The 14,858-nt window shown below is 42.2% G+C and overlaps 1 protein-coding gene across 1 annotated transcript in view; it reads left to right on the top strand.

Annotated features, from left to right (window-relative positions):
• The window catches only part of lin28b (lin-28 homolog B (C. elegans)), a 29,500-nt gene extending 15,183 nt beyond the window's left edge, over positions 1 to 14,317 (top strand). The window contains exons 3-5 of the mRNA XM_037086615.1: positions 8,212 to 8,399; positions 13,506 to 13,830; positions 14,020 to 14,317. Coding sequence (XP_036942510.1) covers positions 8,212 to 8,399; positions 13,506 to 13,815 — 498 coding nt within the window. The 3' untranslated portion in view covers positions 13,816 to 13,830; positions 14,020 to 14,317. The remainder of the gene's footprint in view (positions 1 to 8,211; positions 8,400 to 13,505; positions 13,831 to 14,019) is intronic.
• The last annotated feature ends 541 nt before the right edge of the window (positions 14,318 to 14,858 follow it).

The raw sequence follows: 14,858 nt of genomic DNA, 5'->3' as shown, positions 1-14,858 counted from the left end.
GTTCTCTTCCTGGGAGGCCTCTTCATCAGGAGCTCCTATCTGATCACTTCCTCTCTGGAAGGTGTGTGTGTGTGTGTGTGTGTGTGTGTGTGTGTGTGTGGGGGGGGGTGGGGGGTGGGGGGGGGGGTGTAATTAAGCTTCTTCAGCCACTCTACTTCTCTGTTTAGCGATTCCACGCACACAGCTGTTTCATTATATCTGTTTGTCAACCTCTTCTCTACCTGGACTTGAGTGTTTTTCTGTGTATGTGTGTGCGTGTGTGTGAGAGAGAGACAGAAAGTGTGTGTGTGTGTGTGTGTGTGTGTGTGTGTGTGTGTGTGTGTGTGTGCATGCGTGCGTGAGTTCCTGCTGGGACACGGGGGGTGCTCTCTCCTCGGGCATTCTTTAAAAAAGAGGAATTTCTTTAAAGACAAAAAGGCAGGAGCGTTGGGTGGGGTGGGGGTGTGGGGGTGTGTGTGTGTGGCGGTGAGGTGGGGGGCTGCTTGCCCTTTGTCGGTAATCAGTTTGAAATGTTGAACAGTTTGCTGCGGCTGCTGCTCTCCTGAAACCTCCAGAAGAGAGTGTGTGTGTTCAATTTATGGAGCCAGTGAGTACGAGTTAGTGTGTGTGTGCGCGTGTGTGTGTGTGTGAGGCTCTTACTTCTCTTTCTCCGAACCACTCGGCTGCTGATGTCTACATGTGAACCATTGTAAGATGTTTTAGGTTTTGAGTGTGTGTGTGTGTGTGTGTGTGTGTGTGTGTGTGTGTGTGCGCACACGCAGGAAAGTGTGTGTATGTGTGTGTGTGTGTGTTTTGTGTAGCGAGGTTAAAGTGGGCCCCTAGTGAGATTAACCTCTGGTCCGTGTCACCGTTTGGCATGCAGGCCCCACCCATCTCTGCCTCCAGATAGCCAGTATCAGGCTTTGTCTCTCCTGCAGCAACACTAGCCCCCCCACCCCCCACCTCAACCCCCCGCACCTCCTCCAACTGAACCCACCCTTCTCCACTGCACATCAAAAAATGCAAAAGAAGAAGAAAGACCAGTCATGTGACTTCCTTTTGAGGAGCGGGCCACATACAGCGGAGATGATCGGTAATTGGAAAGGTGGCGGAGTAGCGAGCAGAGCAGGGGGCTAAAAACAAGTCGCAGTTCACCTGAAACACAAAGAGAGCGCCCACACAGCCTCGCCTGTGTTTGCTGCCCTCACATCATTTAACTTCATTTGATTTAAAAAAAGAAAAAAGAAAAAAAAATCCAGACAGACTGAAACATTTACTGAGACAAACGTTAATTAAAGCTGAGACAAACATGCAGAGTTATGTTTAGTTTTGACGGTTTCTTAGGAGACGAAACAGTTTATCCGTCTTTGAACAGACCGAGCTGCAACTAGCAATTATTTACATCATTGATTAACCTGCAGGTTTTTTTTTCTGTATTCATTGTTTTCCTTTTCTACAGCCCAAAATGACTTGTTCAGTTTCTTTTCTACCAGAGTCAAAGATATGTAGTTAAGATTTTTTTTTTTTTTTTTTTAATGAAAAAGTCAAGTTTTGTCACATTTAAGCTGCTCTAACTGAAGAATGTTTGGCATTATTTTGTGTCTTGAAAATTGACAAATGAATACAATGAACCAGTTCTCAAATTAGTTGCAGATTAGTTTCCGGGACATAATTGATTGACTAGTCATTTCATCTTTAAAAATGTAAAAGACAAGAACACTTTTTAAAGAATAAGAAGTGGAAAAGATACAAAGCCGATGTGTAAAAATATGTCTGGAGAGATTTCAGTTGTTTTGAACAGTGTTTTGAAATGCGTCAGTGATTTGCTTTACTTTCACAAATGCTATTTAAAAAGGCAGAGAAAGACATAAAATAACTTTTCTCAGCTAAACATGGTTTTCATTAAACATGAGACTCAGATGGTGAGGCAATCTTGTTGTAGCTAGATGAACCTGTTTTTGATCATATTTTACTAACGTTTATCTCTTCATATCAGTCACAAGCAAGCAGCTAATAACCATCATCCCACTTCCATTACGTTTGACCCATAATGTATCATGTGCCAAAGTATAGAGACGGGGAAAATAAGTACTTGCTGCCTTTCGCTAGAACAAAATCAATTAGATAATGATTTAGATTGAACCGTGCGCAATGATAATATTACACAGCTAACACAACTTAAAGACAAATACAGTTAATAGTGACAGAGTGTGTTAACGCTGCACATCGTGGTGCACGTTTATTGTTAAGTACCCCCCCCCCCAAAAAAAATGTTTTACTTTTTTATGCACCCCGCATATTTAGAAATATTGTCTGAACCAAAACCAGCTTCATTGACCAAGTATGGGGACATGAAAAAAGGGATGTGACTCATAGCTTACGACGTGATTACATTGGAAAAGACACGCAGCTGAGAGTGAGAACCAACAAAAGAGAAAGAATGGTTGAGAACAAAGAACGGTCAGGACCGTGGTGTGAGAAAGACGGGTTCAAGTGTAAAAACATGAATGAAAATCTATGTACAAGTTAGGGTTGATGCGTTTTACTGGTATCATACTGGTATCACGTCATACGTGACGTGAAGACGGACGGTTATTGTACCGTGTGTATTTGCTTGAATTCTATCACATTATTGTTTGTATGAAAAATATGTGTATTTTAAAGTTTCGTGTATTTTCAGGATACAATGTCCTTTGTTCAGTCAAAGAAAAAGAACCTTGCGTCATCATATCTATTGCGATTGTAACTTTTGATAATATTAATGCTAATAATAACTGTGTGATAACGTGTACCGGGAAACCTATTTCTGTGATATTTGCATACGGTTAAAATCTCGTACCGCTGCGACCCGACGTGCAAAGTCAAGTATTTTAAGTTGTGGACAAAACAAATGTGCAAAAATAAACGAATATCAAATTAACATGCGTATATGGAGTCGATTAATAATTTCCTGTGACTTGACGTCACTTCCTCCAGAGGTTATTTTTATTTATTTATTTATTTATTTTAACACAGCCTCTTGTGTAAAAACAGCCAAACGGATCTTCTCTGTGGCTGCGCTCCTGTTCAGAGCGGGTCCAGTTAGTAGCAGGCGGTGTGTTTTATCACCAGTCACCTCGGCGAGGTTCATTTCCCCTCTCGTGCTGATAAACGTAGCAAGATGATCTAGTGCTTCCTCCCCCAGATCAAATATTTGCCCCAGTCATAATCGGGGGGTGTTGGATGTTGTTAATTTGAGGCAGGGGAAACATGAAGGCTTTTAAGTGTTTGATGGGGGTTGGGTGGGGTTCAAAGGTCGGGGCCACTAATGACAACGTGTTGAGGAGGGCTTGGGTGTCAGCGTCATAAGAGCGGCTCTGTTGGTGGTTTTTATGTCGGCGTGTTTGTGCTTTCCCTTCCTCTTCTTCCTCCTCCTCCTCCTCCTCCTCTCTCTCCTCCGTCCAGCTTTCGCTCTCTCTCTCTCCTCTTTCTTCTCTGGTTTATATGCATCCTGTTGGGTTATGTCCATCTGAGCTGATGTGGCCCAGCTTTGTCCACTTAGCATTTCCTGTGTGTAAAAAGCTACTTAATGGCACCACGCCACATGGTGACCGCCATCTCCGTCACGCTCACCCCTACACACACACACACACGCACACCCCCTTTTCCTCCTGCCACGAGCACGATCGAGCGCGCGGCTCTGCGTGGGCCACCTCAGATTTAAAGCATCCCATAATTAGCCATTCCATAGCCGGTGGTCGCCGCGGAGAGAGGCTGCTGGTGGTGGTGGTGGTGGTGGTGGAGGGCGGTGGGTGTCCTTTCTCCGCTTCCCCATCCCCTCACGTTACAGCTTCCTGTATCGATTGCTGGGCCTGGTGATGACGAGGGCCTGGCTGATGAAAAGGAGGGCTATTTCTATCCAGGATGCTGTATTGATCGCTGGCTCCTTCCCACACACAGCCACACACACACACACACACACACGTGGAGCTATAGGAAGATATTTATTACATATAAGGAAGCTCGTAAGCATAATCAAGCCATTTTACAGTGTGTCGGTGTCCATTTTGTTGGCTCGGTTACATCAGGTTTTGTAGGATGACAGTCGCCGTCGAGGCGCTGAGAGCTGGTGTGGTCCGCCAGTCGGGCAGGGGGTGGTGCTGGGATGGTTATACCGCTGACCCCCGGATTTCTGCGGCTGACCTGTGGGGCTCCTGATCAAATGGGGGTTTTGTTCCTGGGCTCCCCCCAGGTCCAGCCACTGATCAGGAGTTGCTCCTCCATTGGAGCTGAACAGAATGCGCTGGAGGCATTTCCATGAACCCCCTCCTCCTCCTCCAAACTCCCCTCCCTCATCCACCACCCCCCTGCTCCAGGCCACTCCTCCATTTTGTTTTCTCCCTCTCTCTCCCTCTCTCCCTCTCTCTCTCTCTCTCTCTCTGACGTTCTCTCGTTCCCTCTCCCCGGCCGTGCCCTTTCCTGACCTCTGTGCGTAAACTGAAACGGGTCAGGACACCCGCCAGGTCACTTGAGAGGAGGGGACTCGGGTTACAGGTTCTGATTTGTGAAGTTTTTTTTTTTCTTTTTTTTTTCTCACACATGTTGACGCATGGATACAACAGCACACACACGCACTCTCACGTAGATCCACATGCTGCGTTTCATTACGTAATTGTGGAGTTGCTGCGAGCTTCACGAACGAAACTCTTTCGAGACATGAAGGCATGAGTGTGACACCACCTCTTACATGTTGGAGATGTGTGTGTGTGTGTGTGTGTTTTCCTGCAGTTCTGCAGAACAAAAGAGGTTGTGTGGTTTCCTCACTGGTGCATTGTGGGCATTGACGGGGTTGGAGAGGGGGTAGGGTGCTGAGACAAACCACTCAACTTTGACCTGGAGAGACAAGCTGCTGGTGGACTGAAGACAGGAGAGGAACAGGAAGGGCTCGTGTGCCGCACAGCCTGAAGAGCAGTTGATGATTATTCATCATTATTCAGAATGCGTGTTGTTTTGTGGGGGATGGGCACATTTAAAAAAAAAAAAAGAAAAAAGAAATTGTATTTGCTTTGTACTGATTTCTGCCGCAGGAATGCCTTTCAGTCATTTGGATGGTCTAATGACAGTAATCATGAAATCAATTCCTGTTTTAATTTGAAAACGGGGCTCAGACTGCTTGAGGTTTGTTGTTTTATAAAAAAAAACCCCCAAAAACAAGGCCATCACCGTTTTAATTAAGAAATTGAATCTACCTATTCATCGTTTTTTTGCAGCACAGCGTTTTTGATATTGATCCTCTATTGGCCGCATAAAGCCACAGGCTCAATTTGTGTCTCGCGTTGTCGCCCCTTCTGTTTTTATTCCACCCCTTACATCTGCTGCGCAGAGTCTTTGCCATTCTCTCGTTTCCATTCCCTGATTCCTCGTCCTTTCCTCATAGCCAAATCCAATACCTGAACAGCCCGAAACGGACAAATCGTCCATCAGCGATCGACTGGAATCAAAAAGGGACCCTGGCTCCATCCTTTGCTAACTGCAGGGAGAGAATCAGAAATGACGTCTGAGGGAGAGAGAATGAATCTGAATGTACTGAACACCAGCGCTATCGCAGCGATTTTCCCCTCGTATAAACTGTGGATAAAAGCGTGTAAATAAGGGGGAAGAATGTCTCTGAAGAAGTTTGATATTAAGACAGTTTTTAGGAGGAATAACCCCAAAATAAATGTTTTTATTATGCATGTTGGATTTGTTCTGATTCGAAGCACAACTGGCTTTGATTCGGTGTGACATCTGTGGAGTGCCCTGTTGAATTTGCAGCTACTCGTCTTGAGAACTATTCAGGACAGATGTTCCAAAAACCATCTGTTACAATAAAAATCTAAACATACACATTATTTTAAAATGAATTGAAACAAAACAAATACATGTCCATGTCTGTATTTGTGTTTTGAAGGAATTACCCATTTTGACAGTGTATAGTTCATGGCCCCTTGGTAAAGTGTGTTAGTTAAAAAAAAATCTGAAAATAAATTATACCAGGCTATTCTTTTATTTTTAATTAAAATTGTTTTATATTGGCCGTGAAACAAAACTTTTATTCACTTATGGAAAGCCAAGCAAACTAATTTAAGTCACCCAAAGTTTCAGAAAATAATGTTTCTAAAATGTAATTCCTTTTAAACCTTAAACTGATTAATTTAATATAAGCTGGTGACATTGAATTGATGTATCCTGAGAAGCTTTCATGCATTACGAAATGCATGGCCTGTTTTACATCCTTACATGTAGTGAGAGTTTCTTTGTGAACATTTTGCAGTGAGATGGTGTCACAGCCGTTTGTATTGTGGATTTTAAAATCAGTGCTAATTGATGCAAAGGCAAATATTTCATTAGGATTTTAGAGTGTGACTCTGTTTCATTTATTAATTGTTTTATTTGAATTTAATTGTTAAAAAAAAAAAGTGACTTAAGGAAACAATTTTACTTTTTTTTTTTCCTGGTTTGTTCTCAGAAGCAAACAATGAACCAGAAAGTGCTTCTTTTCCTTTGCATGCGTTTTCTCTCTCTGTGCAGTTCGGATGCATCTCGCTGTGACACGTTTACCTTTATGTCGCTGCGCAGAAGCAGTCTGACAGACGCTCATCAGAGCGCCGCAAGTTCACCTACTATTCTTGGTTTGTAATTAATTCACACTTCCCTCTTCTCGCTGTTTTATACATTCCCACCCTTTCAGTCTCTTACATATTCATTTCAGTCTAATAATAGACCACCTATAGAGGCTCTTCGGCTTCCTGTAACTGCAGACACATTGTAGAGAATTCTGCTGCCCAGAACATTTTCTCTCCTTCCTCTAGTTTCACATCTGATTCCCTCTGCTCATTCATTTCTCTTCCTGTCTCCTACACATCTGTCTCTACAGCAGAATTCACACATAGCCCCGCGTGTTATTTTTAGGCCCTTGTCGTATAGTAGGTAGTAAGGCTTGCTCTGCGCACTGCGTGCCTGTGTGGGTGTGTTTACCTACGCCGAGATCCGCAGGGCTCGCTGCGATTCATGAAGGTCATGGATGCACGGCGTATCAGCTGTACGGGCTGTGCGATCAACAAGACATAAATCATCGTCCGGTGGTTATGTAGTGACTAAATCAATTATGCCGATCATGCCGATAAGACGGATGGTGGATGTTGCTCGGAGAAAATGATTGCATGGGTGCGACATGCTTGTCTTTTTTTTTTTTTTTTCTTCCTGCAGAAGGAATAGGAAGTGGTGCCTCTGCGAAAAGTAGATAAAGGGAGCACAGCAAGGACGCCGCGTGCGAGATAAAGACTGTCATGGCAGTTGGTGCAAACCACATACAGTCAGTCCGCCATGTTTGAAACGATGTCTCCTCTGTGTGCAGCGCACGCTGCTGGATGTTGTGCCCGCTGCGTTTGCAGCGAACGCCTACAGCAAACTTCTCGGTCTCGATACGCGCTGCTTCTTCTTTGACAATAGTTCTGGGACTTCTTTTCTTTCTGCCTTTCTGCTCCCAGACAGCTTTTCAATATTTAAGTTGTAAATGAGCTCTGACAGGTGTGGGGCTTGTACAACATTAAGGCCGAGCATCATACTCTGTGGACATGACGTAAGAACTAAGGCGTTAAATTGAGTCTTTTCATCGGAAAAAAATGACCTTTTCTGCTCGAGATGGAGGTTCTCTGTACCTTTCACAAGATAAAGCAGGCGGTCTTTGTCTGCTCACTTCATCATTCAAGGTTATATATACCCAGCAGAACCAGTCATGATAGAAGAGTCCACATTCTGTATAGCACTGCGGATATAAAGCCTTCTAAAAAATGACTTGCTGGAGATAGTCAAATTGCTATTAATCGGCTCCCAAATGATTTGACGCTATCCAAGGACACGTGGACGTCTACAAAATGAATGACTCAGTCGTCCATCGTCTTACTGCCGTTACAGTGAATTGAGCTCTTACATTTAAGTGGCCCGTTAGAATATTTATTATGTCCGATTAGATCTTCGCAGTAATCACCCTTTCAAAAAGTGGGCGTAACTTTATGCTTTCTCACTGAAATTCAGAATGATTTCAGCCAACTGTCATCAGACTTGCAGCCTACAACAATCCTTGCATCCCCTGAACTAGATACACTCCCTCGTGTGTTGTGTGTTTTTTTTTTTTTTTCTCATCTTGCTATAAGCGCCTGCCACTCTTTAATGGATAATTGCTTTTTTTTTTTTTTTTTTTTCTCCCAACAGAGCAAACTGGTGATGGAGGGCTTCCGCAGCTTAAAGGAGGGCGAACAGGTGGAGTTCACCTATAAGAAGTCCTCCAAGGGCCTGGAGTCCCTGCGGGTGACCGGACCTGGTGGGGGACCCTGTGCAGGCAGCGAGAGGAGACCCAAAGGGAAGGTCCCACTCCAGAAACGCAAACCAAAGGGAGACCGGTGAGTTTTGCAGGGAAAAAAAATCGAGTGACCAGAAAAATGACAAGAAAGAAAGAAATCACAGTGGTTTTCTGTGTCTGCAGAAACGGTTCATGTGCGTGCACGCACACCCCACCAGCTTCAACCAGCAAAACCTGATCGTATGTGAGCTTTGTTTTCCATAAAGCAGCTCTGCCTATAGCTGAAGGAGACATATGTTATATGTACATCTCACCGCGGCGAGCCATTTCTGAGTGGGCTGAGATTATAGATTAAATCTATTCAATCTGCCCGGGTACATGCCTGTTGCTATGGTTATTGTGCACCATAATAAGGAACTGAATAGAGCACTTTGCCTGCCATTGCCGCTATTTTAAATCAATTTGCCAGCTTTTACATTAGGGACGGCATTAGCACAGGGATGGATTGGGCTTATATGCATCTCAATGCGGCACCAGCTCAATCAATTGTTTTGTCCTCAGCAAAATCCTGGAGGGTGCTTTGCTAAAACCCGTCAGAGGAGAGCCATATGGAGCTGCTTGAGAAAAACGCCCGACGGTTGAGGCAGAGGGCGGCTGCGTTTCCCCCCCGTCCTCCCTTCTGATCGACAGTGACGTACAGCCGAGTATATGTGTTTATAGGAGGGCATCACATGACAACAGGGCTGCATTTACACCAGAGAGTCCAGCTCTGCCACTCTTTATGCCACTCGCCGTCGCCTCGCCGCAGCTGCCTCGGTGCAGCAGCCTCGCGCCGTCCAGTTTTTCAAGGTGTGAAAAGAGAAGCTTTTGTTGGAAAGGAGGAAACAGTATCTGGGAGGCGGAGGAGGCTCCCTGATTGTTTTACACAGCTGAATAATTCAGTTTATTTGGGATAATTGAGCCAGTGTTAGGTCAAGTGTCTCTGCCTTCTACTAAGGTGGTAGCAAGGCAGTATTGGATTCAGTGATGGCAGGTAGATGCCTGTGATGTCATCAGTCTTTGTGAGCGCGCTCCTGTGGCAGTGCCGCTGCTCTGACCCCTGCTGGTCACACGCAACCAAGGATTTGTGCAGTCCGTTCCTCACACCGGCACTCTGCAGTCGCCTGAAGGTGTTGGATGTAAGAAATCGTGTTTGAAATATTCAGTTTTTGTGATAATAACGGAGAGGACTGATCATGAAAGCAGCAGCTTGTTGAAGTCCGGCCTGATGAAGGAAATGTCTTCTGATATCTGCTGTGTGTGTGTGTGTGTGTGTGTGTGTTATTCCTCAAATGATCTCAGCTCTGTAGTCTTCATAACCGTGGCGTCAGAGGTGGTGTCCGGTTTGTTTTCATGCCATATAACTCATGAATTAGTCATGCTACTCATGAATCGCCATGAACGAAAGGTTGCAGTTGGTTAAATTCTGGGCCAACACACATACGGACTGTTTTAAATCACAATTAGGCCAATAGTGATTTTTGTCAATTTTGTTTTCTTTAAACAAATTGCCTAATTTTATTCAATCTTCACCACGATTAATAAATGAGACATTCATAATTAAATTTTAATTATCAGTTATTTCAGCGTTAACAAAGGATCACATGCTTTACAAGTCATTTATTAAGCAATATTAAGTAGTTAATTTTCAGCCGATATTCAGCATTTTTCCAATTACCGGTATCGTTGATCTATCTGTCAGATTGCTGACAGAAAATAAGCTAATGTAAGAATACCTTGGCTCTGATGCAACATCCTCTCGCTCAGTGTCCCGCGACACGACATCTGATGGACACGTCACCGTTCATAGACTTAAACCACGGAATAATCTGAATTGGGAAAGTAAATAAACGTGTCAAATAAATGAACATAAAGTGGCAGAAAATGGAAATAATAGATTTTACGTAAGAACAGTACTTGAGTAAAGGTTCATTCCATCACTGGTTGTTCGAAAGAGATTCATTGTTACCTCGAATGAAAATCGAACCGAATATAGAACTTTTTTTAGTCTCTCTGATTCCTAATAATCAGTATCAGTTCTGAAAAAGCAAAATCTGTTCACCCCCAGTATTTATTAACAATTAACAAAATGTTATAAACATCAGTTGCAACTTTTGCAAAAACAAAGCAAATAAATGTTTTATGAATAATTTCAAAGTTTGTAAAAAGTGAAATAACTATTAACTAAAGTTTAATTAAGTTTATAAATGTACCATTTACTGTATTTGTTTATTATATATAGTGAAATTCATCTGAAAGCTGATGCGACAAAACGGATGACATGGGACACTTTTGTTAAAATTGGTCAATATCGATGTTTAGTTGGTAAATTTTGCACATCCCTGCCATTAAACACGAGGTATTCAAGGCAGTAACTTTATAAATGAGTTTTTCAGAATACAAATTTAATCTTTATTGATTAGAAAGTAAAATGAAGACGTGGCAACCTGTTGTCTGTTGTGTGCACTGCTAAAGAGAAGTGCGTCAGTGTGAATGATTTCTTATTAAATATTATAAACAATTTACATAATTTTTGTTTAGTTACATTTGTTTTATGTATAATAGTTTAAAACCTTTAAATCAATTTATCTGAAATGGAACAGTTTGTCTTATAATTACCCTTTGCTTAATCTAAGACGAGCACAGTGTTGAATTTATTTTAAAGAATTTTTCAGATGAATAAATAATTATTCATATTGTATTGTTTTGCGATTAGGGCTGTTCATTTGATATGTTTAATGCAATTAATCTAGTTCATTTTATGAATCCAGGTTGAGAGGACACTTGCTAAACTCATCCTTAAAACTTGCCTCCAGCTCTTGATAATAACACACTGCCCAGGTTTTACACATTTAATACTGTAACCAAGTAGCTGACTTCAATAAGGAGGCATCGCAAATTAACAAAGATATCTATCACGTGATAAACATGCACTCAGGTGCACCTATGACTGTGTTTGATCCAAAGATCTTTGGAGATCATTAAAAAAGAAATAAAGACTGTAACAGACTTTAACCCGTCATGATTTGTTTTCTCAAGCAGTGGCAGCCCGCCAGCTATCGTTTCTTGATCACGAGCGTCTGCTGCTTTCAGCCTCTGCATGAAGACTTCTTTCTGGCTAAATCCTTCAGTTAATATCTGCATAAAACTCTGTGTGTTACGCTGGTGTAGATATAACAATAAACAGTGGATGTGGTGCCTTGTCTCAGCTATCAGGCCTGAGGTGTGTTACACGTTGCACGACAGACTAAAACAAATAAAACCCTGAACACTAACAGGAGACATCTTTATTCATCGAGCCTCCAATAAAAGCATCTTGCGTCTGTAGCGGGGGGGAAAAAAAAAGTCTGTTTGATTTGTTGTCAAAACAGTTGGTGGCATCCTGACCGCACACATTTGCCTTGACTTTTTCTCTTTACACTCTTTCAGCAGCCAACTGCTTCTTGTCAGATTTAATAACAGTGTGTAGTTTGGCACACCACAGAGTGCTGCGCCTGTCCGATCCGGAGCAATAACATGTGTCATACCACCATCTAGTGGTGAAGCTGAGTCAGAGCAGGTGCTTCAGAGATGGTTGAGGTCGAAGTGAGCAGGCCATGATGTATATAAGACAATAGGTTGTTTACCAATTTCACAGATTATTTTATTATTTACAGGTGTCCGTAAAACGTTATGAATGATTTATGAGTGAGGGGCTTTACTATTGGACCATGATGGAACCATTATTTTCCTGTTAATGATCTTTTCAAATGAGCCTGATTTATGAAGCGCTGTGTAACAAAGTAAATATTATTATAGTGACTTAGATAATTATTATCATATCTTACCATATGTAGGTACAGAACCTCTCTGATGACACACAAACGGATAAACTGCACTGCTTATTGAACTAATCACTGGTGGAGCCGCACAAGTATCGATACACAAATGGATGTTTAACAGCGTGACTGCAGACATTTATTGATCGTTTGGGGAGTTGAAACGAAGCTTGTGCCTGTGCACCAGCTTTTCCATAATGATTCGAGATTTATAAAATAGATCTAAATGAGCTGTATGCACGGCTTTTATAAATGTAAATTCACATCTTTTGTCTTTTGTGCATACAGTTTTAGTTGTGAGTTTTGTGCATCGGGCCCCTGATGTTTTATGACGACGTCGGGGTTTTCACACACCTTTTTATAAATATCAACCCTCGAGGCTCAATTATTTAAATTCAAGGACCCATCACCCCATAGTTTGAGACACTGATCAAGGTTAACTTGCTGTCAGTGTCGGCACTGAGGCGGCAGCACTCAGCACTTCACTCAGTTTCACTCAGCACTAAGTTAGTTTAGCAAAATATTATGTTCTGACAGACGTGAAACTTTATAAATACATGATAAACATTTTTTTTTTTACACTGTTATAATAGAAAAGTAAATGTAGACAATATGATAATTGTCAATTTTCATACTGAGGTATACCTTATTCTGCAACCTGTGTCTGTTTTCAGTGAGCTGTGTTTATTTTGAAAATGATTTATTTTTTTCGCCCTCAAATTTGCAAACTTTCACAGCATTCAAGGATCCGTGAGCAATCTTAAGATTCAGTGTCTGGATTACTTTTTTGAGCGGTCATTTATCGAACTGGTCTCAAATTTTAAAACTGTCTACTCAGTCAATTGAAATATTATCAAGATTGCAACATGGCCACATCATCGCAATCGCCGAACTGTAGGAGCACATTTTTGGATTAAAATAAAACGGTATCACAATGAGGTACTGTGGAGATGTCCTGGCTTTAGTTCTCTAGGTGTGAGAAAACATATTTGTTTGGCGCAGACCCCCAAACAAATGTCACATCATAATGATTTGGAATAGTTTATTTTACATTTTAAATATAGAAAAATATATAACTTGTGTGTGTGTGTGTGTGTGTGTAGTGTATATATATATATATATATATATATATATATATATATATATATATATATATATATATATATATATATATATATATATATATATATATATATATATATATATATATATATATATATATATCTCAATTTGTGTAGCCGTGTTCTGTTGCATGAAACAAAGAAACGGTGTGACAGGAACTTCTTGCCCTTGGACATGTTGGTCATCATCTCACACACTCTCCCTTCCCCACTTTGTCTCCTCTCCAGCTGTTATAACTGTGGAGGTCTGGATCACCATGCCAAGGAGTGTGGCCTGCCCCCCCAGCCAAAGAAATGCCACTACTGCCAGAGCATCACGCACATGGTGGCTCAGTGTCCCCACAAGGCGCTGGCGCCCGCCACAGGCTCTCAGGACCAACATGCGTCTACCTCGGCCTTCAGCCCAGGGACCGGGCCCTACCTCTGCCCCCCGGAGGAGGAGGAGCGCTCCGGCTCGTCCCCCCTGGAGGGCTCCTCCTCCTCCCCCGAGGAGCCCCACACGCGTGGCCCCCGGACCCAGAGGTGGAGGAAATCCTGAAAACAGCCCGTAGAGGTGAACCTTTTCACCGCTAACCCCTGACCCTCATGTCTCCCCCCTCCCCCTCCCCAATCAAGGATACCTAAAGCCCCCACCCCCCTCATCTACCTCACACCTGTGAAAAAAAAATGGGAGGTCTTGATTTCTTTACATTTTATTTTATTTGTTTTTTTTTTTATCATTTTTTTTTTCAAACCAGCGCAGCTATGGCAACGATCACCGGGGTACAGACGTGCGTGAATGTGTGTGACTGACTCGCAGTCTTACGGCAAACACCGCTGGAGTGGTGACTGCAGGGAATGTCTGTTTTTTTTTTTTTTTTCCTTGTTTCAATCAGTGCAGCTCAAGAGTGAAACAACATGGTATAAATCTTGGTTTTGATTACCATTTTTTTTTTTTATTTGTATGTTTTTTTTTTCCTCTCGGACCTAAGTGTTGGCCATTTTTAATGCTTTTTTTTTCTCCATACAGTTGTTGTCGATTTTTTTATAAAGCCACCGATTTTTATATCCTGTAGGGCCTTGATCATCAATCATGATGCATCCTTTTTTTTTTTTTTTTTTAGCACACACGGTAGCTCATTATAAGAAGGATTAGCAGGAGACTTTATTTTAAAAAAGCTGGAGACCCTCTGAACGATAATCCAAAAACCCCCCCTGTAGGGTTGTTAGCTCGGCTTATGAAGATCTCTAGGGAAAACTTTTACGGATTCCGGAGGGAATTTTTTTTTCTAAGCATAAGACGGTGGGGCTGCTAAACACATTCTCTATAACCTTGAAACACTCACCTGCATACCTCTCTCTTGCATGAAAAAAAACAGACTGGACCAACTGATTGTCGAACAGTGAGCGTGTGTGTTGTGCTGAGAAAGAGAAAGTGTGTGTTTGTGTGCGTGTGTTGGGGGCAAAAAACTGTCAGACTGGGAAACGCCTCTTCTCCGGGATTTAAACACTATTAACAAGCGGTTTCCTATTTTTTTTTTTTTTTTTAAAGATAGACACGTGTTTAGATTAAGACATCATGTAATCCAGCTAGGTCGTAGT

Source organism: Acanthopagrus latus, chromosome 22 (genome assembly GCF_904848185.1).
Source record: "Acanthopagrus latus isolate v.2019 chromosome 22, fAcaLat1.1, whole genome shotgun sequence".
NCBI classification, from domain to species: domain Eukaryota; kingdom Metazoa; phylum Chordata; class Actinopteri; order Spariformes; family Sparidae; genus Acanthopagrus; species Acanthopagrus latus.
The sequence above is the reverse complement of the archived record's forward strand: the minus strand, read 5'-3'. Positions and strand labels throughout refer to the sequence as shown.